The sequence below is a fragment of the Calidris pugnax genome, unplaced genomic scaffold (assembly GCF_001431845.1).
Source record: "Calidris pugnax isolate Ruff unplaced genomic scaffold, ASM143184v1 scaffold81, whole genome shotgun sequence".
Lineage (NCBI taxonomy): Eukaryota > Metazoa > Chordata > Aves > Charadriiformes > Scolopacidae > Calidris > Calidris pugnax.
Genome location: NW_015090880.1, coordinates 746,797 through 773,776, shown reverse-complemented (window position 1 = coordinate 773,776; position 26,980 = coordinate 746,797). Strand labels below are relative to the sequence as shown.

At 48.6% G+C, this 26,980-nt stretch overlaps 1 protein-coding gene across 2 annotated transcripts in view; it reads right to left on the bottom strand.

The window, feature by feature from the left end:
* Positions 1–10,768: 10,768 nt before the first annotated feature.
* The window catches only part of RAD18 (RAD18, E3 ubiquitin protein ligase), a 38,324-nt gene continuing 22,112 nt past the window's right edge, over positions 10,769–26,980 (bottom strand). Inside the window, exons 9-12 of one of the 2 annotated variants that reach the window (XM_014946613.1) lie at positions 26,143–26,277; positions 22,923–23,073; positions 14,754–14,816; positions 10,769–12,015 (exon numbers count right to left, since the gene is read on the bottom strand). In XM_014946613.1, coding sequence (XP_014802099.1) covers positions 11,913–12,015; positions 14,754–14,816; positions 22,923–23,073; positions 26,143–26,277 — 452 coding nt within the window. In that variant the 3' untranslated portion in view covers positions 10,769–11,912. The remainder of the gene's footprint in view (positions 12,016–14,753; positions 14,817–22,922; positions 23,074–26,142; positions 26,278–26,980) is intronic. The other variant, XM_014946614.1, reaches the window with a different exon arrangement.

Here is a 26,980-nt window from a genome sequence, read left to right as displayed (position 1 = left end):
AAATTCCCACTCTGCTCTATTGCTGATTTTCAGAGGAATACACACAGAGTAAATACTGTAAAATGTACCAGACTTAAGTCAACGAGTCTTTGGAGACAAACCATGGAAATACAAGCAATGCACAAAATTATTTGGTCCCAAACACTTATTAAAACTTCATTGTATTAATGAAGTCACCAATTGGTGGCAACACGCTACACAGCTTTTTTAAGGTGCGGGTAAAATACTCTTAGGTAATGCCATGCCACCACTTACATCTGCCTCAACCATGCTCTTGGCCACCCTATTTTCATTAGTTAAAAACAAAAAAAAAACCCCAAACCCCAGAAGTAGTCCTTGGATTGATTGCAGTAAATAACCTCATGGGAAACGGAGCTGGAGCCCATCGCTCCCGCTCGGCGAGCGCAGGGACGGGCTGGCTGGGGCTCGGCACGGGGCTGTTTGATAACGGCGGGTTTGTTTTGGAAACTCTATCATCAAAGCATTACTGGGAGGGGAGAAGGAGCCAGGAGAGCTGGCTGCACGCAGGCAGATGAAGAAGGGAGGAACAACTTGGATGCCGCAGTCTCGAGCTTTAGAAAGGATTTCCAGTAGGAAAAGAGAATTTGCATGAGTTCGTGCCACGTATTGAGACCATTTCTTCTTTTCCCTTCTTTTTGTTTATCTAGGAACACTGAGCTTACTTAAAGAACTCGGTGTTAAGATCCTTTTACACCATGTTGCTGTAAGGTTCACAGGATTCGAACCGTTTCCTTCAAAGACATCCTTTACTTATTAAAAACTGTCAGCCTCTGCCCCCGCGCCCTCCTGCCTCTGGCTGCGCAGGAGCCCGAGGAGCTCGCTCAGCTTCTCTAGATCAAGTCTTGACAAAGAGCCCCAATCTGTTGGCATTAAACCGGCCCCCGTTCCCACCATCATTACTGTTCACACTTCAGCACCGAGAGTGAGAACCCCCACCAGAGCCTCAGGAGATGCAGCAGTTTTTGGTTGGTGCCAGGAGCTGCAGAAGGATGTCACTCTGGCAGGAGGATGTCACTCTGGCAGAAGGATGCCATCCTGGCAGGAGGATGCCTTCTCCTGCTCTCCCCAGGGATGCAGCAGCAACACCCCACTCAAACCAGGGAGCTCAAACCTATTTAAACGGGAGCGGGCCATGGATCCCACTGATCCTGTAACCCAGAGAGTGCTGTTCAGGCTGTGGCACACCTTCACAGGGCAGAATTCCAGGGTTTCTACAGGGAAACCCACAGGCTCCCATCTTCTGCCCATGGGCTGGGGGGGTACCTGCCGCAGGGGGGGACCATGGGACAGGTCACCTGGGGAGGGGTGAAGGGGGGTTACACATGGGATACCCAAGGTGCAGAACTGCACGGGGTAACAAGCACCCCCCACACTCCTTGCAGAGCGCAGCCGCCCGGCCGAGGGCTTCGTACGCGGCTCCACAACGACACTGTTCATGTTAAAATGTTTCTCGCTTCATCCGTCCCATTACGGCCTCAAAGCCCATAAAAATCAATGGAGCCTGAAGAGACCTTGGGAATAACAAGCCTGGCTAATACAGGATGGTGTAAATATAGAAAAATATATTTTTTAACAGAGAGATTTCAGTTTCAAGCTTTTGGGAGACTATATAATAATTTTACTACTTTTTCTGTTTGGGTTTTTTTTTTACTGTATTTCTGTATAACTTCATGCTATTTATTTCAGTTGCCCTGAATGCTCACTCAGCAACAAGGAGAAATAAAAAGCAGAACAAGCACAGTGAGATGCAGGACCTTGTCTCCATCCCCTCGGGGCTGCTCTGGCTCGGGAGGGCACAGATGGACCCACGGGGACAGGGCTGCACTGGGCCAGTGACCACCGTCTCTGACTGGCCAAGGCCCTGACCAGCAGCAATCAGAAAAACACGTGTGCAGCAAAAACAAGTTTTATGGTGTCTGCAGAACCAAGGTATGAAGTGAGATGTTATTGAGCATCACCTCCCACCTCAGGTACCACCTACATACTGCCATGGACACAGGTACCAACCACACCTCAGGTACCACCTACATACTGCCATGGACACAGGTACCAACCACACCTCAGGTACCACCTACATACTGCCATGGACACAGGTACCAACCACACCTCAGGTACCACCTACATACTGCCATGGACACAGGTATGAATCATTCATTTAATGTGATGTGCAAGTGCTGGCCCCGTGCGACAGGCTCCAGCCCAGCACACACAGAGCTACAGAAGAACACTTTTGCCCATTAAGTCAAGGCACACTTCTATTTGAGCCATAACATCTTACCTTGTTATGGTAAAGACAGAGGAGCCAGAACGAAAATGGAAAAAAAAAAAAGTCTGCTTATTTGAATACATATTCATATGTAAATTACAAAAATTAATACGTGTATAAAAGAAAGTGAATGAGCTTTGCTGCTCATCACCATTTCAACAAAATGTGTGCCAGGTGATATGAAAGGGAATGCAGTCCTTCTCGAGATAATTAAGTATATATGTGTGTACATACATAGGTGTGTGCGTATATAAGCAGCCATATATTTAGAAGTGTCCACAGAGGGGGGTGTGAGTGTGTCTGTTCACACCCCCCCTGCCGTGACCCCTCTCAGGGAACACCTGCCGTGCAGCCACCAGCCCAGCTCCAGGAATGTGTCCGCGGGGCCAAATCATTAACCAGGGCAGCAAGCTTTCACTCCGAAAATGAAGCCCAGCTACATTTGTACCAACTTTTCTGCCTTGCTAATTATTCCCCATTTGCAGTAATGTGTTTACCTTCTCCTTCCCAAAGTTAGCAATTTGTCCTCCTCTTTATTCAATTTCAGGTGGTTGATTTTGAGCCAACTCACCAATTTGCCGGAATCATTTTGAATTCAGGTCCTCTCCTCCAGAGCTCCTGCAGCAACTCCTCCACCGCCGGGCTGTGGAAAAAAAACATGATTATTTACTTTCTTCCAAACTGAAAATAACTGGTGTTAGGCTCGCCCAACAGGCAGCGGTGATGATTTTAGCTTAAATTCCCACACCTGGGTAAGGCATTCAAATCCCAAAATATCTGTTCTTCTATCAAAATGACTCTCCATAAACCAAAGGATCGCTTATTAATTACTCCTGCTGGAGGACCCTGCCTGTCCCCTGCCCACCCCAGCCCCCCCTCACAGGGCACAGACCCCACCAGCCGTGTCCCTGGCTGTGATGGAGACCTCTCAAACCCCCAGCAGAACCTGGCCAGACGGGCAGCCAGAGCCAGCCCGGGGTGTCCCCCCCGCCTCCCCAAATCTCAGCCTCCCGGGGGGCTCAGGTACGCGCCCTCGCTGAGGACAGCTTTTGAGGAGCACAGCAACTCCTGGGGTGTATGAGCAGTACCTGAGCAGGGCAGCTCCCGGCCGCTGGCTCTTGGCTGCCTGTTTTATGACAGTCTGTTACAAAACCACCTCAGAGGAAAAGCCCACAGCAGTTGTGTGTGTCTTATTGGGCACCCACGGAAACTAAACACACAAACGTAGGAATTAACGAGCAAATCAGAACCCCAGGCTGGGATTTGCCATCCATTATCAAGGTAAAGGGAATTCAGCTGGCTCATTAATTAATTGTCATGAAGTGTGAACAGAAGCTCAGCACGCCCTGGTCCCCTGCCAGAGGCTTTCCAGGGCACGGAGGATGAGGAAGGGCTGATCCCCTACAGAACTGGGTGTTTGGTGGGCAGTGACACCCCCAGGGATGAGCCACACGGGGGTTTGCCAGTGGACCCAAGGCAGGGGAACCCTTCCTTCTGGGGGTGGTGGGACCAGAGCCCCAGACCCAGCCTGATCTTGCCAAGTGTTAAAAGCTGCAGCAAGCGGTGGGGACGTGGCATCCTGGAAGACACAACGGTGCAATGCATCGTCCTTGCTGCCTTTTCTTGGGCAAGAACACCAAAATGCAGCCCCCCCATGGCATGGGTATGGGCACGGCACACACCGGGCAGAGCTGCCACCCGGGCTAGTGCTGCCCTGAGAGAAGGAGCCATCTCCAGCCCTTGGGCTGCTCCCAGGATGCCGGCGGGAGAGCAGAGCCCATACACGGCCAGCATCCCCGGAGAGAGGTGCTTTTCTGGGAAACCAGCAAAATGTGCTCCCCCGTGCCCTGCGTGACGACGGTCCTTAACCCAGGCAGGCTCTGGGCTGGGAGCTGCAACCACCACAGGGCAACCACCCGGCTATAAACAGAGACGTGATTCAGATCACAGAATGCTATGGGGTGGGAAGGGAGCTCTGGAGATCATCTCCTCCAACCCCCTGCCAGAGCAGGTCCACCCAGAGCAGGTCCCACAGGAACATGTCCAAGGGGGTTTTGAATGTCTCCAGAGAAGGAGACTCCACCACCTCCCTGGGCAGCCTCTGCCAGGGCTCTGCCACCCTCACAGGAAAGAGGTTCCTCCTTATACTTAGGTGGAACTTCTTATATCCAAGTTTTTCCCCTTTACCTCTTGTCCTGTCCCTGGGCACCACTGAGAAAAGCCTGGCCCCATCCTCCTGACACCCACCCTTGAAGTATTTACAGGCGTTGATCAGATCCCCCCTCAGTCTTCTCTTCTCCAGACTAAAAAGCCCCAAGTCCCTCAGCCTTTCCTCATCAGAGAGATGCTCCAGGCCCCTCATCATCTCTGTAGCCCTCTGCTGTCCCCTCTCCAGCAGTTCCCTGTCCTTGAACTGGGGAGCCCAGAACTGGACCCAGTGCTCCAGATGGGGCCTCACCAGATGTCAACTGAAGAAAAGAAAAAAAAGAATAAAAAAAAAAACCTTCTTTCTAACCACCATCAGACCCATTTCCAGGCTGAAGCATCTCAGACCTTCACTGCAAGGCCCACTGGAACACCGGTGACACAGAAAATATTGCCTTTTTGTCTTAAAAAATGTGAACCACCAAAACATCAAAAATTCAACCAGGCACTAGAGCTCAAAAGTCGATTAAAAAAAAAAAAAGTCAGCATTAGTTAAAGAAAACAAACACTTTCTGTAACAGCTTTCATTAACTGGGAAAACCAATTTTCCCCCACAATAAAAGTAGAGATGGAAAAAAAAAATTTCAGATCAGTCGACCCTGCACCGATTTTCAGAAAATTAAACCGTTTTTCATCTTGTTCAGACTCCAAAGCACCTACCAAACACGGCTGATATTCTATTATTCAGACCTAAATGATCAGAGATATTGGGCCATGGGTGTAGTTCTGTTTCCGAATCAGACCTTTGGTCTGATTCGGAAACAGAACTACACCCATGGCCCAGTTTTTTTGGTGATCTGTCACCTTTGCATTTTCCCCAGGTCAGCCTGGGCTGGAGCATCTCATCCCCCATCCCCAGGATCCTGGGCTCCGGTCGCTCCCGGGGGACATGGAAATAGTTTTTGGGGAACAGCCCCGGGTGTCAGGGGCTGCGGCGATTCCTTCTGCTCCCAGAGACATCCCTGCTCAAGAAAAACAACCTGATAGAAACTCTTTGACACCTGCAGAGCCAAAAAAATCCAAATAAGCCCCCCCGGCCACCACGTTTGGGAGAGGGATGGGCAGTGGGAGCTGGAGGGGACCCCGATATCTCTGTTCCTTTCACACGGTTCCTGGTGACACCCTGCAGAGGAACACACACATTTTCATTGTGTTTGTGATTATTTTAAGGGTTGTCCTCCTGCCCTGGCCGGAGGGACCGCTCCGTGACTAAATTAATTTCCTCCTGAATGGATTTTGTGCCTAAAGCTGCCGTTCCCAAGGCTTTCTGCTCGCCGCCCCCCGCGCAGCACGAGGCGTTGGTTGCGGGTGAGTGTAAGATGTGACCAATGCCAGTCAAAATTAATGAAAAAAGAGAACAAAGTGACCCACTTTATGATTTCTCAGAATAGCTGTGGTTTTTTCCTGCCTTTTTCACCCCCCGGGCTGGGGCTGAGGGCTGGGACACGCTGGGCTCTGCCGAAGCAGAGGCGATGCAGAGGCAGGAGCTGGCGGCTCATCCTCTCGCCGCCGGTCACCGCTGCCAAGCGCTGCCTTTGCTCCTCTTCGCCGTGACTTTTGTCCCCAGCCCGGTTGTTCACAAGTCCCCGACTGCTCCCCAGTTGCCCCTTGACTCGGTGACGGAGGAGCGGAGCTGCCCAAGGGAGCGAGGGGACAGGACAGCGTGGGGAGGACACTGCGTCTCCTCCAGCAGTGTTGTTTTTTCCCTTACGTTATCCACTTTATGTGAATTTCGGGCTGGTGAGAGATGTGCAGCAAACAGCCCCGGGGGAGCCCTTGATGGCACCCCAGGGACCGGCAGGGCTCACCCGTGGCCGGAGCTGGCCCCTGCAGGCAGGGCCACCACAGTCGCTGCTGGTGGCCACCAGTCCTGCCCGGGCACCTGGCTCCATCGGGACAGGAACGAGGGACATCAGCCACAAAATCCATAGGTTTTTTCCTAAGCCTCTGCATTTCCAGGGCTGTCTGCTCTGTGCCACCTCCACCTGCACCCCTGCAGCCACTCCACTCGCCCAAACACCCGCTGGGGTTTGTCAGCAACAAACAAAATGCCCACCTTTGGCACTGAAAGGGAGAAAAAACCTCTCTCACACCAATGTTCCACTATCGCTGCTCGTCGTGCTCATCACCACACAGGAGTGTGGATCCACATCTCCATGGCATGGTGTCCCTGCCCCACGTGCCACAAACCTCTGGCGGGGCCAACCCCTCGGGGTCTCACAACGCCTCCCACCCCCTGCAAAGCCATAGGAGGATGTGACAAGCCCTGGAAGGAGGTGACACACTCTTGGGAGAAGGTGATAAGCCATGAGAGGAGGTGACAAGCCATGGGAGAAGGTGATGCGCCAATCGCCCGTGAAAGATCCCACAGCAGTTTCTTAACCCCAGAAGTCTCTCAGAACACCAGGGAAGGTGCTGACAACAGATACACGGAGTGAACACAAACCCTCCGTCTTCAGCAAGGCCACCCATGTTCAACTTTAAATGGTGACTTCAACAATACGTGATATACAAAAATTAATCTCAGCGGGTTGTCAGCAAACCGGTTTGATTTATGTCTGTGTTTAACATGTCATAGCTGCTCTCTCTCTCTTCTATCACACCAAGTAATTGCTTCATTATCTTAACGCTCCAATTATTGTGGTAGCATGGCTCTTTTAGCTTATTTTCAATGGCAATGTAATTATCCGCAGCCACCCCAGTCCAGTGATCAAAGATGTTGCAGAATTGATGACCTGCCTCATCCCTGCACACCAGTGGCTCTCCAAGGCACCACCCAGCCGCCTCCTGGCTGGTTCCCCAAAGCTCTCTGAGATGTTATTGCTCCTCCAAGACAGGAGGTTTAACAGCTTACCCAGTGGCGCCTGGCAAGGGGTCAGCAACAGCTGAATTTGCACTGAAGGATCACTGATTCCACACCAGCACCTGGAACCTGCAGGTCTGGAGTTTGCCAGTTGTGGAAAAACTCCCCAGGAGGAAACTGGTCTCTCCAGGACAGCAGTTGTGGAAGAGCACGGCAAGAAGCTTGGCCCGAGCTTGGCATGTGAGGACTCACCTCACCTGGCAGCACTGGTGGGTCACGTCCCAGGGATGTCCCAGCTGTGGGATGTCACCTTAATGCCAGAGCTCACCCACACCATCAAACTTCTGAGGAGCTGCAGTAACTCCCCAGGCTCACCCTGAAATGAACACAGCTGATTTGCATCTTCATTTGCAGGCTTGTTGAATTGCCTGATGCTGGCACTAAATGAGGCACAAGAGACTCACCCGTGTTCCCTGGGACTTCTGCTTCGAGCCCAGGCTGCACCAGGAAGCACACAGATTTCTTTCTGTTAATATCTTCTGAATGGTTTCAAAGCCCAGGGGCGGGTGGCCGCAGGGCAGGAGTGAGAGCACAGCTCACAGCTGGCTCCTAACTCACCTCTCACCCCGGGTACCCGGGGTGTCAGAGCCCAGACCTCAGGTGTGGGGGTGTCTGCTCCTGCAGAAAGGGGGCTGAGCAGCTCTTCCATGCACAGTGCTCCTCAGGGGCCCAAAAACTAAACACGGGGCACAGAGACAGGCGGGAGGAACAGCAGCAGCTCCCCGAGAGCCCGTTCCCTGGGGTGGGATGTGCTGGGCCACCAGGCTGACATGCTGCGACCCATCAGCATCCGACTGGTGTGAGTGGGACGGGATCAGCCCCAGGCACGGGGGGTGGGAGAGGCTCTGCCGGTGGTTTGGGGGGGCAGGGTGTGGGGACACAGCCCCCAGCACCGCTGGGCCATCGAGCCGCTGGCGATGAGTTTATGAGCCCTCGGTGGCTCGTATCAGCCACCAAGCACCAGTGAGTCACCAGCCCGGCTGCTCCTCGGCTGGAAACAAGACTGGTTTGGTTCGTTAATGTGGCTTCTTTACGAGCACATTTGCTAATAAATGATTTCCTTTGTGGCAGCCGCCCCCCCCCCACCGACGGCGGGACCCAGGGACGGGGCTCCCCCGGGGTCAGAGGGGACCAGGGCTGCAGAGAGCGGGGTGCCCTGGGGCAGTGGGGTGCCCTGGGACCCCCCCAAGCCCCACAGAGCCCCCTGCCTCCCGGGCCCGTCCCGAGGCACCATGCAGGTCTTCTGAGGGACAGGGCATTTTAAGGAATCTTCTTGAGGAACAAGATGACATTTTCACAAGAAAAACTCCACCGTCTCAGCAGCGAATGAATCTCCCCAACGTCTTCAGCTTTAGGGCTATTTATAATTCCTTGCCAGTCATTTCCTTTCTAGTCATTAAGAGCTCCGCTGAAATAAGCACCCTTCCTTCAGCTGCTGGGATGAATGGCACCAAATAAAGCAGCCAAGCATCTCTCCCAGCAGCACTCAAAAAAAAAACAAGTCACCAAAAAGCAAAGAACCCCAAACCGGGGAGGGTACGGTGACGCTGCTGCTGAAGTGCTGGTGACAAGTACTGGAGCTTTGCAGGAACGGGTGTAGGAAACACCCTTCTCCACCAACAGCCCCTCGGGTCACCGGCACAACACCCAGGTGACATCTCTGCTGGCACACTCAGGTGTCACCTCCTGCTGCTCTTCATTAGTTAAGCCCAGGGAAGGCAGGAGCCCCCGCTGTGTTACCTTCAACCACAACCCAGTGGTGGGACTCACCTTCGTACCGTGGCCGCTCCTGCCTGCGCCTCAACAGCCGTTCTGGTGTCATTGGATGGATGGTGGCCAGGAGAAGACAAGCCACAGAGGGTTGTGTAGGTGACAACATGTATGGGCCATGTAGGGGACATCCATCGGGCCCCGGCAGCTTTGGAGGGTTTAAATTACTCGTGGTAAAAACAACCCGCTATGGGCTCAGCTCTGCTCCACGTCCAGCGCTGCAAATTGACTTTTTTTCCTGTAATTGTCAGTAATTTGTATTACAAATTGCGCTGTCTGCGGCACCAAAAGCAGGATGCAGCTATTCCCAGGCCTGGGCGGATGTCTGACAGGGAAAAGCAGTAATTATCAGCGCTCGTCACGGGGGCCCTGCCAGCCCTCTCCAACGTGGGTCCTTGGAAGTGTTGGGATGCGTTTCCTGCGCCGAACCCGCTGCTCCCCCAGGGATGCCCACCCGGGGCAGGCAGGAGATGGGAAACCCTGCGGGGCAGCATCCCTCCCACCTCGCAGCCTCCAATGGAATCCCTCCAGCCGCAATCAGGGTCTGTCACTCTCTGTCCAGAGAGGGGGGACAGTGGGTACCAGCCCCAGGGAGCAAACAAGTGTCTCCAGCAGACAAATGGTAAATCCACTGCTGACAGTATTCACAGGCAGCAGTGCCCCTCGGAGCACAAACGCAGAGCTCAGATCTCAATATCCCACAGAACTGGTTTCAAGGACCTGTCTAAGGACTGAGCATCACAGCAGAAGCTAAAACACCACAAAACACTTATGGAGTAGACGTGGAAGTTCTGTGAGAAAAACACGGTTAAACCTCCCTAAAGATCCTCTCTAAATACTCCCCGTGAATTATTTGCTCAGCTGCAACCAGGAGGCACATTTAGTGTTTAATAACACAATTATTTGAAAAAGATTTTAAAAGGCTTTTGTAAAGATTTACCACATAAGCGGGGATTCCAGCGTCAGGGAGGAGGGTGCCCGGGCAGCTTTGGGGGAAACATTATTTTTAATGAGGCTGCTTTATGACTGCGGCGCTCCCCGTTCCTGTAGAAAGCAGGGCTTCCCACCCAGCCCAGGGCAGAGCCCAGCCCCTCCAGGAAACCCAAACTGGTGACCGTCAGTCACCACCATCTGACCCCCAGGGGCACCGTCCAAAGCTCCAGGAGCACCATCTCTGTTGATGGAACACCTTTATAGCCCATCCTCTGTATGGACGAGGAATGTCTCCAGGCAGTTAAGCACCACAGGATCCTCCTTTTCCTGCGGATCCAGCAGCGTTAAGGACCCCAGGCAGTACCGGGCACCTGGGCTACAACTCTCCTTTAGCCACCGGCCACCGTGCCGGGCATCGGGGGCACCGGGGGCAGCGGGCACCACCTGCAGCCGGCACCGCCTGCAGCCTCGGCAGGGGGATACTCATGGGCTTCTCCACGGCTCCATCTCACCCTGGGGTTCCTATCGCACTGACACAGCTTTCTGAAGCTGCTCTCCATGGACGACAGGGGATATTGTTGCCGTATTAAAGAAATGAAGTGCTGCTAACTCAAATACCACCAAAACACAACGATAGAGTCCTCCCAGGGAAGTTCAGCAGCCGAGGTAAACCCGTCGACATGAAATCCATTGACCACTACGCACACAAATGTTTTTATTCTTCTCTGGTTAACTGCACAAAATTCAAATCTGTCTTGAATTAATTACTATAATTAAAAGGCAGGCTCAAAAGCAGAAGTCGGTAATTACTCTCTTTCAAAAGGCTTGCTTTTAGTAAAAAACAAAACAAACTAACAAAATCAGCTTCCCGTTTTCCCTCTGCATCGACTCACCTGGAGCAGCAAGGAGAGGCTGGATTTGGCACAGATTTAGCCTGTTCCAAACAAAAATATTGCTGGGACCGTGGTTTGAATCCCAGAATCACAGAACTGTTGAGGTTGGAAGGGACCTTCCAGATTGTTGAGGAATAGTTTGGGAAGCAAATTGTCCACTCCCAATTTCAGCTCCAACCTGAAGTCAAGAGCCACAAAACCCTCCACCTTCACCAGCTTCTGTGCTTTCTTTGCAGAGTTCCCAACGAAAGGTGTGACCAGAGCTCCAGGGCTCAGCAGGAACATCTTGGAGAATTGTGCATGGGATGTATTTTGCCCATAAACTGTATTTTCAAAAATCTGCCCTGTTGTTCAGGTTTACTTTGATTTTCACACATTGCTTTATTTCATTACAAAAATTCATCATTTTCTAAGATAAGACTTATTGCTAATACTTATTTTAAAGCTATAATACTTAATGTCCAACCACCTTCTGATTTCTTTCAAATTTAATGAGTTTAAACTGAAATACTGACACGTACTAAATGAGTACATTGACATGGATATATTAGAAAAAAAAAGCATATTTCTGTAGATGAGAAGCGCGCTCCGTCCCTCAGCTGCCCCCACGCCCCAGCCCCAGCCCAGCCAGGGAACATCCCCATCAGCCTGATCCTCAGGAAATGCTGTCCCACCATCGCTTCCAGGAGGGCAGAGCAGGGGTCCGTGGGCCAGGAGTGGGGACAGTGACACCACGCAGGGACCCGCTCCCGGCTCCAGCAGCCCCCGGCGCTCCATGGCAACCTTAACGGCCAACGGCCACAGCGCCGTGAGCAAAACCCATGGGGACACCCAGCTGGTTATTTTAAGGCAGGTTGAATGATAGTTACGCCAAAATTCAGGGGGTTGTGCAGCTCCCAGCTACCCCAAGAGCTGGGAGTCACCCAGGGGGGGTGTGTCGTGAGCCCCCACGGCCGCAGCTCTAGCTCTTGTGCCGCTTGCTCTCGGGGAGCAGCCGATCGCCCTCCCGCACCTGGGGCTGGCGGGACTTTCTTTTGGTAGCTCTCAGGTCCAGACCACTGCTGCTGGGGGAAATAAAAAGAAAGACAAATCAGGTTTTGAAGATGCTCTAAACACAGCAGATACTGAAGGCTTTATGAAAGCGGGGGCACACCCGCGTGTGCTACGGCTGGTGGTGACACACGGCTCTGCCCTCCTGTTGGAAGGAGATGGTGGCACCCACGGAGCACTCCCCTCACCCCGAGCCCACGGCGCCGTGATGCTTCTCCTCCCCTCGCCAGGGACCAGTTGGGAAGGGGAAGGAGCAGCCCCAACCTTTCAAATTCCTTGTCCATAAATGAGAAGAGCCCCCGGCGTTAGATGAGGAAAGGTCAGCCCGAGGGAGAGTCCCCGCGGCGGCGCGGGCACCGAGGGCAGCACCGGCGGCTTCGGCCACGGCTACCCAAGAAGGAAAGCACATGGGACTCCCAGCCCCAAACAGGCTCTCTTTGCCAGGGCCTCTTCTCTTTTATGGACAAAGAATTTTCCACTGGAAACTCAAAGAAGTGTTTTCTTTTTAGTCACAGAGTTAATTTTAAAGGAAAAAAAAAAAAAGTTAAACTAGCCATATTTAAATTAAGCAGCTAATTTCCATCATTTACTCTCGGAGCTTAAAATTCCATGTAGTGTTGACATGAAAGATATCGCTCATCCATCAATGGCTATTTCTAATCAAACAGTCCTTACAAATGCACTCTTTTCTGTACCACGTGCTAGGATGAATCCATCCTGCGGGGATTATTCATTTGGCTTAAGCTGGTAATTCACAACTGAAAATAACAACGGGAAACTGTGAAATGGCAAAGCCCATGTCCCTGCTGACTGTCACGGGACACAGATGGGGAGGGACGGAGGGGAAGAGCCCGTGTGTCCCAGCTCAGGATGGAACAGGAGCTCCCGCAGCTCCCGGACCCTCAGCCAGGTCCCGCAGGAATCCCAGCGCCATGGGATCCAGGCTGCGCCTCTGGAGGGGGATTAAAGGCACCTGTGGGGTGCAGGGAAGAGACACGTGTATCCCTGACCCCCTCTGACCCTCCCCAGTCCCCAGTGCTGCTGGGAACTGGGATTTCTGTACTGTGTGTTGGGAGGCAAAGGCCTTCCCCAGCCCTGCCCTCCATCCCCTGCACTCACTCGGCGCAGAGGATCGCCCCGTGTAACCCAGCACAGCTAAGGTTTTAAAAGCCAGGGAGGTCAGACCTTCACAAACCCACTCAGCTTAAACCCACCGAACCACTGAGAAGTTTCCTGGGTGAAGGGAATTATCAAAGGAAGAACTGATTTTGTGATGGATACGTGTCACCACTGATGTTAACATTCACTACTGCCAGGCAGCAACGCTCCAGTAACAAACCCCAGTGCAGTTTTCATTACTGACATCCCTGGTTCTTCTTCCACTGAGGAATATGTTTTTCCAACTCATGCAAGGAGCCGCAGATGCCAAGCCCTTAAGGCACAGCACATCATCTCCTGTACCGCAGAAAACGGTGCTGCCAGTTGGCATCTCCAGAAGGGCATTCAGGGAGCACAAAAGAAGAATAGAGAGTAATTTGATTGTACCATCACCAAAATACTGCAAGTCACTCTCTGCTGATAAAGAAACTATAGCCCACCATCTGCAGGTTTGGAGGTGGCAGGCTCCAAAGACAGGGAAAATAGGACTGGGAGCCTTGCCATCCGCTTTTACATTTCTCAAAAACCCTTCCCAAAGCCATGGCTCTCTCACAAGAAAGGCCGAATGATTCCTCTCTGGTTTCCAGCCATGTCCTCCAGCACTGCCCTCTGACACCCCTGTAACCAAGGCCTTACCTGTGCTTCCATTAAAGCTCCTTAAATTCCATTACATTAGCTAAACACACGCTTTAAGAGAGTTTCAAATGTTACTTCTATGATTCTGTCATTAATCATGAATTTTAAGAGCTGCCACAATCTATTGACCACGTAAGTATGTGATGGGTAATAGAGAAAATTGTGTCATAAATACTCTTTACAAACAGATGAAGAGAATTCAGTGCAGTACGGTTCCCATCGCGCCCCGCCGATCGACCGCCAAAGGGGACGTGACATTCCAAGGGATCCCAGATGGAGCTGGTTTCAGCTGCAAGGGCAGACTGTGCTACGGGCTCCACCAGCCCCATCCCCTCTCTCTGAATAACCCCAACAGCATTGCAGCTCCTCCAACACCATTCCCAGCAGCCGTGGAACTGCACACCCCCACCCACCCCCGTGTCTCCTCTCCGTCTTCATGCTGCCTTGGGTCACCTCAGGAACTGCTGGATGGCTTCCTAGGATCTCTTTGTGCAGCACCTTGCGCAGCTAGACCCTAATTTTAAATATTAGCACTATATAATAGAAGGGGATTTTTGGTTTTAAGGAATAAGATGTTAAGATTCTAAAAACAAGGCAGTGCTCTTCTCCCTTTAAACTGAAGTCAGTCCAATTCCAGTATGTTCGACTTGACAGAGATGTAGGTGACACTGACAACAATGTAACTTTAAATACAATAAAAGATAAGATTGTCTAAATTTTCCATAAAGAACAATGATTTTCAACTAGTCGTCTGCAGATCCTTGGAGCACCCCAGTATTATTCTCTGTGGATCCAAAAACACTGACCAAATGGTACCTCCCACAACTGTGGAAATCCACTAAGACCTGACTTTTCAGAGACATCTACCCTCCTGCAGAAAGCACATGGGATTCTGCAAACTGGGAACTACTGACCCAAACCAGTCACAAGGACCTCTCCACCCATAGACCCTACTTACTTGTCAGAGGACGTTGAACTTGTCTCAGGCCCTTGCAGATCTCTCAGAATGTCTGAGCAGGAGCTGAAGGGGAAAATAAACCAGATGTAAGTTAGTTTAGCAGCAGCTACAGCCCAGAAGAGCTCTACTTAGCCAGGGCAGCAGAACCTGTAGATGAGACAGAGCCCACAGGCAGCACTGCCAACAGGACGTCATTTCCACCAACGAGGAGTCATTTCCACCAACAGCACAGACCACAAAGTCCCTGCATCGCAGCGTGTTCACAGTTACTGCCAGATCCTATTGTCACCATTTAACACACAATTCTCCGTTCATGTCTGCTTGTTGGTAACTACACCACCTTTATATTCACCAACATGAGCTGATTGCTCTGGAGAGGATTTGCAAGATACTTTGGTGGCAAAGTACAACATTTCACAGAGCAAAGGTGCTTTCAACCTCAAAACTCAAGGTTTAGGCATAAGCTTATATTTGGACCATAACAAAAAAAAATAAAAAATGAATCAACATCCACGAAAAAACCTAACCACTGAAATGGTTAGTGACACAAATCCACACCGCCAAGATGGTCGGCACGTCCAGACCTTTAACACATGCACATTTAGTGAGAAAGATAAAAGGAAAAAAGATAACCCAAAATATACACAAAGCACTGGTGCCATACGGAGAAAATTATTTTGAAACAAAACGGACTCAAAAGTTTTGTGTGCAATTTTAGCAACTCTGCAGTGGTTCCCCAGGAACACTCAAGAGCTGCTGAATAAACCTGTCGACTTACAAACATTATCCAAGGGAGCAGTTTTAACGCAGAAGCAAAGTCACCTGGAATCAGAGGCAGTTTGTAAGGAAAAGCACTTTACCCCCACAGAGGCACCGGTGCCCGGGGAAGCGGAGCCGGAGCCGGAGCAGGCACAGCCCGGGGCACTGCCAGCCCCTCACAGCTCCTGCTGCAGCACCAAAGCTCATGTGAAACCTTCCAAGGAAAAACACGGCAAAACACACTGCAAAAACAATGGTGCATGGGGAAAGTTTTGATGTCCAGCGTTTTTTTTAAACTCAAAATTAAAAGTCTGTCAAAAACTCATTTTCAGTCCACCAAGTGGATGCCCAAGGAATGAGGTATTATCATACTTCTGAACCCTACCCTGATGTTCCACTTACAATTTTAAAAACAAATAGGAGATGGAGGACAAGGGGCTATTTGGGTGCTTAGAGTCCCTTAAAATAGAAAAAGAACAGGTTTGATGCCTGAACATGATGTACGCACTTGCCTTGAAAGCGCAGCGTTATTATCATTTATCACCAACCGCGTAACAAGCAAAACAATAAAAGTGAAAAAATTTGGCTAAGGCTCAGAACAATAATGCAGGCTCGTGATTTGCATGTGCAATTTTGTCTCTGCCTACCAAATTATCTTAAAACTGAGCACAAAACGTCCCCGAGCGAGTTACCACCCCACCCAGCCATGCAGATGGGACTGGGCCACCAGCGCAGGAGTAACTGGTCCCAGTGAGCCCAATCAAGGCCCACTCTAATTGCCTGGGCCTGTGTGTGACAGCACCGAGCCACAGGGCTGGGACCCTCCTCCTGCAGCTGAAACCCCCTTCGCTCCAGAATTCCTTCAAACCACCCACAGTTCCCAGCCAGCCGCTCGCTGAAATAGTTCCCTGCATCCAGTCCCTCCTAAACATCCATTCATTTCACAAAGACTGAGAAATTGCTTGATTTTTAGTTGAAGTAATTATATATCATTATTCCACACGCAGGGAAAAAAAAATCTGTTTGCAAATTAAAAAAAACACCTCCTTGAATATGCCAGAGAGTTGAAAAACAATTATCAAAAAACTTTTCAACTAAGGAAAAGAGATTTTGACCACCAAGGGAATTCATATTTTAAAATAATGCTTTTTTTTCTTCCCCTGAAGAAAGCTCCTAAGTGCTTCTTATTGTTGAATGAATTCACTTAAACTGATGAAAATGAATTAGACAAAAAAAGAAACAGCTACCTCATTATATATGTTGTTTCTCTAAATCTTAGCCTGGGGGAGTAAAGAAATTATAGAATTGAGAACAGTTTTGTTCATTTCTTCGGTATTTTCTGCCTTTTTAGTACCCCACAGGTATCTACCGAAGCGGGGCCAGACACAGCAAACCCCCACTGAGCGCTTTAGCCAGACTCCAAAGCCAAGGCAATTTCCCACCAGAGGTTTTCTGTCCTTTTCTTTAATAAAGGTCATTACTCTGTCCTAAAAGTTTACATCTCAGTTCCAGACGAGCACATTTGTGTAGCAAAACCATTAAGGTTCTGAAAGGGAGCTGCAGGAGGTGCTGTGGGCTGCGGGAGGACGTGATGGGGAGGGAAAGGTGTCCTTTGGCACGGGTCACATCTCCGGGCTGAGGAAGGTGCAGCCCCAGTGACTCCAGCCATCCCCTGCTCTTCTGCAGGATTCGCTGCTTCTGGGCACTTCCAGACAGCCAGACAAGAGTAAACTATTCCTTTCTTGACCATCACTTGGATTTGACTCCCTTCCAGACTTTTCTTTTTTTTAAGATAAACACATCACCTTAAAATAGCGAGAAAAAAAGCTGATGTAAGTGTGAATAACATGTCTCGTCCTAAAAATGAAAGGAGCAAACGTCTCTCTGAATTTGTTTATTTTAAGGCAGATTTAGTTCCTTCTTGGCCTGGCAGTGAAGAGCCCGTGTCCCTCAGCCAGCCCTTCTTGCTGCGCCATGGGCCGCGCTCTGGCACGTGCCCCGAGCCTTCCTGCCCCAGCGCTGGCAGCAGAAACGAGCTCCAGCCTGGTTGTCTCCGCCGTGCAGGCCTGCTTCCACCCTGACCTGTCGGGGACAAGCAGCTGGAGCTGGCTGCTGGGGCGGCCCCAAGCCCAGTGTGATGTCCTGCTCTTCACACCACACACCCTGGCACCACGGGGCATGGTCTTGTCTTCCCAGCTTCGGAGGACAGCGGGTTTGCCAGCCTCGGACCTTCCTCGGGATGCCCCACAGAGGGCTCTCCTCTGTACTAACCCTTACCCAGCTTCCACTGGTTTTCCTGATTCTTTCCAGGCTTTTTTGGCTTTCAGTGGCCTCCTCTGCAGCTCAGGAACATTGAGGCACTCCTTCAGAAAAGGAAAAGATGTGTCGGATCAATCTGAACTACTCACTTAGGAGCCTGCAACAGTTGGGACGCCCAGGCTGAAGCACTGGAGAGCTCTGGGGAACTCTCACTTCTGTGTCCAGGGCTCAAGGATGTCCCAGCCCCATGGCTGTGGAGCAGGGACTGGTGTCCTCCTGGATATGGGCCGTGGTCACTGTTCCCCATCCACATCTGGGGTCATCAGCTGCTTCTGTTTGAAATTACTTCTCTGGGGCTCTCTCCACCGCGCCTCAGTTCTTGGCCATTTGTTACGACTCTCAGTTTTTGGAAGAAAGGTATGAATCAACAACATAGCAGAGAAGTATCATCATCCTTCCATAATGAACCCATATTTGAGGCCAAAAATCAGAGATAAAATGCTCCTATTTAACACTGTAATACACATCATCTCTGAGCCAACGCAGTTCAAGATTTATTAAGTCAAAAAATGTACTGAAGAAGGCAGTTATTCCTCTAATCAACACGTTTTCATATAGCTCTCCATGTGACAGTGAGGGCCAGCCCAGGGACCAGGACAAGGCTTTCCTTAAAACTCAGGCTGATGGTGGGGCAGAGCTCACACAGCTTTTCCAGCCACTCCGTCCTGTCCATGGCCTTGGAAAAACCAGTGGCTCCTGCGAGGTCTCCAGGGGATCGCTGCCACCCAGGGAGCTCCTCACAGCTGAGACACAGCTCCCTGCGTCCACCCCTTCTCCAGCCCAAATTCTGCAAAGCACATAAATCCAGGAGCAAGTGACCAGCTAAAGCCAGAGGGTAGATCCTGATCGATAGCTCCTGAACCAAATGCCAAAAAGCCCCACTCACTTCAGATGAGGCCCCTTCCCTGGGCACGACTCTCCCCTGGCAGACGCTGCCGCTCCCCGTATTCCAGCAGCACAGATTTATCCAGGCTGTGGATGTAGCGCTTTTCCAGCGGGATTTGGAAATGAAGTCACTGTGTTCCGTGCACACCTGGGTACCCAGACCAGGCCAACAATACACACTGTCTGCTCTTGCAGGTCTCTCACTCTGGTCATCAAGAGCTGACGCTTTCTTCTAACCCAAAGTTTTAAAGAGAAATATTTTGTCCAAAAGCCAGAATATTATCCCCATTACATAAAATACTTTTAATAGAATGTTTCCTCTGCATAGTTCATAACCATGTTTATCATTGTCCCACCTAGTTTCATTTCTAATTTTCCTTTTGTTTAAGTAGTTGCATAAAATTTGGCTTCAGTCCCAGAAAGCAAAAGAATGCAACGGGACTATTTATACGGAGCATTAAAGTTCTGTGAAAGCTTTATTCATGACTTCATGGCTTTGACAAATGATCCTTCAGCAGTCACAGCTTTGTTTGCGTGTCTGTTACACACATTTTGCTTTCTTGGTGGGATCATCAATTTATGAAGACACCAACCCGTTTGGGTCAGCGCTGGAACCTCCAGGCATGGCCTCTACCTTTTTTTCCAGCAGGTGTGTAAAATATTTATTTTATCAATTAAAGCATCAACTTTTGAATAATATCAGTGATTGTTGTACAAGGTATTAATTTCTAATGTTGACCAACTGCTCCCTTAGGAGATATGGATATGAGATTGACAAAAGACAGAAGGTCTTATGAAGGCAAAAACATAAGAATCATTAATTTATTTGCAGCATCTTTTTATGGAGCAAACATTTCAACCCCCCAATTTCAAGATTGGTTTGTTATATTCTATATGCTGCTCAAAATCCTCATTTTCTTTAAAGCCATCATACGCGAGCCATCCATTTAGAAGTGCCCTCTTCATAAAAACACAGCACAGATTTGAACTTCCAAGTATATTTCAAGTTTTGACATTTCAATGTGAAAAACATTTACCCTTGTCAAAGGATATCCTCTTATTATCAGAAATAAAATACAAGCCTCAGAAAAATCACTGCTCGGTACAATAGCACAATGCTACTGAAACCCTCAAAACCTAAATCACTTTTTTTTTTTATTTGTGCTATATTTATTTCACTACTATTAACAAAATATTAACCCCATGCTAACCAGAGGGTGACAAAATTCCTCACTATTCCATGCAGTTCATACGACTACACCTACTTCTTACAGTCCTGAACGTCTTGCTGTAAAAAACCCCAGCACTTTGTTGAACCTCTTGTCCAGGGCAGTAGCTAGGCTTTTAAGGTTAAGCAAACTGCCCTACATTTAAATAGAAATAAATAAAAAAGACACCACACATACAGAGCAGGGGACATGCACAAAGCAAAGAGAAACTCCCAGAGAGATTCTGAAACACCAGCTCTGTGCAGGCTCCAGCCATCCTGTTCCTGTTCCACGGGAGCTGAATTTAAGAGTAAACCACAGGGAGCTCTTAAACATGGGGTTTTACAAAACCAACTCCTGGTCTGCACAGCTGAGAGAGCCTGGGTTTGATTCAAGGAGTCTATAGAAATATTTCATTTGGACAGAGTCAATGCATAAAAAGAAGGAATAAACAGCTCCACCTGGGACATAGTGCAGACAAACACACACTCTCCAACAAAACCCACCACCGTGGTCCATGGAAGCCCATTTGGCTCCTCAGTGAGGGCCACACACTGACACCCCATGGCAAACCTCCCCACAGCCCCCTGGACACACTTCCACCAGACTCTAAGTTTATATACAAACCCTGCAGACAGAAAAAGGTAAAGAATAAAAGTTTAACTTTGATGTTAGAGGCCATGGGGAGAATGACTCCTAATATCACTTACACACCGAACTGGCAGTGAAACAGAGACTTAATGATACCTGGGATGAGCTAATACAAGCCCTTTCTGCCTCCCAAGAGCTCACTCTGCAAGATTAAAATTCCAAATTTTCCAAGGTCCTTAATGCCAACAGGTTAATTTGCAATCAAAAAAATAAAGTAAGTAAAATCGGGAAGAACAGGAACACCTCATCTGAATTCTGGATGAGGAGCCAAGCTGGAGGCATTTATTTTTGGAAGTAAAATAACAATCAGAGCTCTCAGGCAACGGCAGCAGCAGGCATGGGGAGAATGAAGCGGCTCCATGAATCCATCACCCCCAGCCCTGGCAAACGGGACATGGTGCCCAAACCGACGGGCACTGCCTTTGCCTTAGCCCTGCGGGAATCTGCTGGGGATCCTGCCCCGGGGGAGATCCTGCCCCAGGGGAGATCCTGCCCCGGGGATGTGCCAGAGATCCTGCTCACTTCCACCACTCAAACCCATGACGACAGGTCCCTGCTGCCCCGCGCGTCCCCAGCGCTGCCTGCCAGCAGCGGAGCAGCCATGGCCAAGCTGCAGGCTGGAAAGCTGAGGCTTCAGGCACGTAAAATCAGGCTCTGGAACAAAGCCACAGGGCCAGTTTCTTCCCTTTTATGTGAACGCTGAAGAGCTGTTGTCCCTGGCCCATTCCATCCCAGTACAGATCCTGCTGGAGCAGCTTCAGGCAGAAAGACACAACCACTGAGGAGGTAATGGCCACCGGGAGGGGAAGGTCTTTACTGGTGCTTAATGCAGGTTTGAAGCCAAACAAAAACTTAATGATATTTTGAAAGAGAAACAAAGACCCCAGAAGGATCTGGCCAGACAGCATATTGCTGCTTATAGACAAATATTTACTCTACACTCCCCTTTAGCACAAGGAAATGGAAACAGGCACCAAAGCCTGATCCTGTAGAAACAAAGACATTTTTTAACATTTGATGCTAATGCCCCAAGTTTATCTCCTCTCTCCTACCTCTTCCTAGGCTTTCATTCACCCTTCAATATCTACCTCCATGAAAGGAAACAGCCTCAATGCTCACACTGACTTCATAATACTATTTGTGAACCAAAATTAATTTAGAAAAAATTGTTTCTGTTAAACTTTTCAACAACTAAATTGTTCATTTAATAAACAATGCCAAAGCCAACCACTATATTATTCTTAACGTTTGCAGAACAAGGAGGAAGAGGCACATCCTATGGGTGTCATGGGTGGGAAATTCAGAAATGTTACTCCTCGCTCTGCTCCCTGACCTCCAGCTCCTTCCTCTGATTATCTCCCACTTCTACACACGGGAAGCCCTTTTCTTCCCAGTAACACAGACCTGCAAAGGGGGTCTTTTCCTCTCATTTCTGTTACCGACAGAAGTTTCGGTAAGATCATCAAGTTTCACTCTCTTGCTTTGATACACATAGCAAAAGACAGTTATTCACTATTTGTTTTCAATGGCTTTTTCACCCTTTCTGCAGCAACTGGGGCCACAGCAATCAGTACTGCAGCAGGATATTTATCTAAGTATTCATCCTCGACATCTTTGACAATGGCTCATTAGTAGAACAGCAGATTCTGAGCCATGAAGTAAACACCTTGAACAGATACAATGCTACCTTCAAAGATGAGATAGATCTTAGCAGCAATAATAGCTAAGTCTCTTTCCAATAAAATTATCACTGAACTATCAAAAGCATAGAATTTTACATTATTTATAAAGCATTCCTTGATCCTTCATTTTCTGAAACCAAATAAGGCAATTTGAGGAAGTAAAACTAAATGGCTGAAGAAAGAGAAGTGAATGGCTGTCAGGACTTCAAGGTTCAGTGGATTCTACCACTGACTGAAAATAATGGCCCATTTAAACTCTATTTCTTACAGCAGTGCTTAACTTAAAGAGCTATTACCAGACTTAGGCTGTATCAGTTTTTTGCCCTCTCTAAATAAAGCCTCAAAGACCAGGGAAGATGATGCAGTGGAAAAGATGTTCCCATGGTTCCACAGACATCCCACTCACTGCTTCTGTATCAAAGGAAGATTCAAAACGAAGAATGACACTATCACCCCTCTATTGAGCCATTACAAAACTATTCAGTGAATTCTAAATGTATTTCAGCTCCATCCCTCGAGCAACTGAACAGCCACAGACATGGAGAATGAATCGGTAACCACAGCTCAGGAATCCATCCCATGGAGTAGGAGATAGATAGATTTAAGTATATATTGCTCCAGATTACTGGCAAGTTTTTCCCGGGAGAAGACTCTTCCTCACTGACCTGCTTGTTGAGCCAGACGAGAGGGAGAAGGCAGGAGAGGCCGGTCCCTGCCCTTCCTCCGAGGAAGAGGAGTCCCTCCTCCCGCCCTCAGGAGCTCCTGGCTGGGGAACCGGGGCCTTTCCCAGGGCTGTGGGATGCTCTTCCATATGCTCTACCAAGGAGAAAGGCAGAGATTAGCAACAATGACTAAGTCAAATACTATTGTTTAAGTTTTTGCAGCTTAGAGACAGATTTTAAGAAAAAACACAAAGTTTTAAAATATTTAAAAAACAACTGCACATTCCCACTTACTTAATTCCCTGAACTCTCAGAGTTTCAAAGGGTTCATTTGTTTTCCTGCAGTGAAAAAACCCTCCATCCTCAAAGAACCAGAGACTGGTTGTTATAAGTTTCAAACACAAACAAGGAGAGAAATAAAGGGAAAGGATATGTGTCACATTTCATGAGATGAGACTTTATTTCAGAAATTAGCAAACACTCAATGAGACAGCTCCGTTCTCCACTTCCTGCCACCAATTCACTTCAGCCACTGCCAGAGACAGCTTGAGAGCTTTAAAGTTTTACAGATGGAGTTAATAGGCTTGTTTTCAATAAGAGAAGCATTGTGATTTATTTCCTTATGCATCTAATAAAGACAACGTCAATCTAGATAACTGACATTTCCATTTTTTTAATGGCAAAAATCCTTTCTAGTCAACACGTATCAGACACAAGTTGTAAAACTGCTCCATTATTTTAGTGTCAAATGCTTTTATCTATAAAAAGATGAACTGTCCTCTGAAAAGATACCTTCTACCTCTCTAAAAAGAAATCAAACACAGACTAGGAAGTTTGGTATGTAAAGACAAACTGCTCTTATGCCATACCCACTGATATTTTCAAATGAGATATTTAACTAGAAAGTTGGATGGGGCACTAGAACCCTACTGAGGGTAACAACCCTCCTCGTGGCCATCCCCATGAGCCGCACCGTATCCCGCTCAAACCACTGACCCTTCCACCCTGCAGAAAGGAGCCTGACAGAAATGCCCAAACAGAGCCATAGTGAGAGCACGGAAGAGCGACACAATCTTCAAATTTGGTTACAGTTTGCCCTTTCTCTTCTGCTAAGTGTGTAATTAAATATGGGGAGCGTGTTTCTGGCTGCTGAGAACAAGGGGCAGGTTACAGTGAGTCAGCTGGCCAGCTACTGACACCGCACTCTGAAATTAAGAGGTTAAAAATAGCACAGGTTCTGTGCAACAACACAACCCAGAAGAGGTGTATCACAAACACTCATCACATTCTTATGATGCTTCTCCTTAGGCAAAGCAAAAACCCATGCTTAAAAGTCATAAAAATATAAAGACTGGAAATAGAGCATTTTAAGTTTAAAGATGCAAAACAAGATGATGTAAATGATTAAAACATTACCAAAACCAGAGTGAGATTTTCAGAGAGGTCTAAGTAACACCAAGCAACACTCCAGTAGAGGGCAATGGGAGATACAAAGGTTTGTTATAGTTTTTCTTTTAAAAAGTACATTTTAACTCTGTGCAATGCCACTGCTGCGTGACACCCGAACAGAGCAGTAAGGAACGTGTACAGGCCTTTGCTTTCCTCAGCAGCTCTGCTTTCACAGGGCAGCTCCTCACACCACTGCTGCTCCTACCTTCCCCCTGCTATAATTTCAGTTTAATGAACAGGTGATTGCTGTTAACAAGGGACACTGAGGAAACAGGCTTTAGGTAAACCTTCCTGTTTGGCTTGGTTTTTTTCAAATGGTTTAGCATCAGTCAATCAGGTGCAGATGTTTGATATTAAACTAGAAACTGGAATTTCAAAGATTCTTGCTGGCTGAGTGCACACAAAGCGTGATGAGCGTGGGGCAGGTTGGGGTGAGCCAGAGGAGGTGGTACCCTGTCCCAGTGCCCACCCCCCAGGCTCAGACACCCGGGGGAAGTTCCCTTCTACCCGAGCACTCTTCTGGAAAAACTTTATTTCAGGTTCCCAGACCCTGTGGTTGGGGGCACAAAGCTCCCACAGAGCCCCAGGAACTCCCAGTCCCCCACCTCCCCAGGAGCATCGCTAGAAATTAATATTTCAAAGTCTGTGAGCCCATTATTTAATAATCCATTGCCTCTGTCTCGGCTACAGAAGAGGAACATCACTGTAAATTACATCAAACAAGATAAACTTTATCCTTGAGATTCCCTAATTTTTACCCTTCACACGGAAAGGATTACGCGCTGCACCAAGGTCTGCAGGAAACGATAAGGATAAAATTCATACTATTATATTGATATTTTCATTTATTTTTATCCAGGAGAGCTCTGCTCGAGGAGACAGCCAAAGATTAATTCTGTTCAGCTGAGGAGGAGCAGGGTTTTGTGAGAGCTGATAAAAACTAAACCGCCCTGTTTTCCCAAGGATACAGACAACGGTGCATCCTACTCTGGTCAATGGAATTCTCTCCAAAATTCAGTATATTGAATAGATTAAAACACAAGTTATATTAGATTGAGGAATGCTCCTCTAAATCCCACTCAAATCCCCCTGCACTCCCAAAGGCGGCAGTAACACAGACCAAACCAGGCTGCACAGCCTGCAGGGCGAGCAGCACACGCGGGTACGTCTGGATAAAACCATCTGCTGGATGCTGCTCCCAGCCCGTAAAGAGCTGAGTAACTGCAGTTGTGCATTCCCCCTCTCTCTGTGAGAAGTGTATAAACACAAAATGAAGCGAGTTAAAAAGACAGGACACGTACTGTATAAACAGTCCTAAAGAAACTTAAGTATTTTATTGCTTCGACCTCTGGACAAATAAACTCTTGTTCCAATCCACACGGACGTTCTGCAGTTCCCAATCACCAGCTCCCTGGCATATTCATAACGCACAAAAGCTGAAACCCAGCAAACAATCCCCCTGATTATCCTCATTTCAGCAACTTCAGCAGAGCTGGACTGGAACCTAAGGTCCCATTCAGCCAGCTCATTAAAATCAAGCACATCTCCACACAATCCCACTAAAATCAAACAAATCATGTATTTATTATGGGTTGTGCTTATGTATTGCACTAAAATCAACAGCAGTCAATCTTTTTAGGGTCCATTTGATTTTTATGGCTGTTTTCCCCTTAAGGGCAGTAGGAGAAGATCAATGGGAGGAAAGAACGTTTCTCTGGGAACCCCCCATCCTTGGTGTGGATGAAAAGGGGCACGGCGTTAGGCAATCACTAACCTGGGGCTGCCAGTGATTCTTTGACAGAGTCTTCTTCCTTGGTTTGAACAATGTCTGTTTTCCTCTTACCACTCTTCTTCCACCGATTATTTACTTGATCCACCAAGAACTGAAATTCATTTCTGTGTTTGTTCCCTGCAATGTAGGAGCACGTTACTGAAAGCTGCCATGGACTGAAGGTTTGCCGTGGAAAGGGGAAAGGAAGGGAATGGAAATAAACACAAAGTGCTGAACTAAAAACACTTTTGTTACAGCAACGAAAACCAACTCATCACTGCAACATATTCCATGTTCTATTAATGATCCAAACCCGTGTCTGTGCTTGCGCCGCCACACACCCATCACCTAGCTCCTCTGGAGCTTCAGTTTTTACAGTATTACTATTTTGTGTTGTTTTGTTTGATGGTGTCACTCCAAAGCTTTTCAAGTGAAAAGAAGAAAGGTGCTGGCAGAGGCAGGCACTATCCACACCCTCCGTAAATCACTGTGCTGAACTCACGCACCACGCGCCTTCCACACAGCTCCAGGCAGCTCAGTGATAAAACAGCCACAGATGTAATTACAAATATTTAAAACACAAAACGTAAATCACTAAGCCTCTGAATAATATTGCAAATTAAGAGATTTATAAAAAGAAACAGCAACAGAATAATTTTTTTTTAACAAATGTATTTCTTTTCCTGTAGATTTTTTTAACTCTGTAAATAAAGGCCTGGCTGTGACAAAAGCAGGACGAGGTGACACGGGGCTGTGGGTGGCACCGGGCTGTGGGTGTCCCCGGGCTCCCGCGGGGCAGGAGGAGCCAGGGCAGGGGACTGTCTTTAACTGCAGCTCCCAG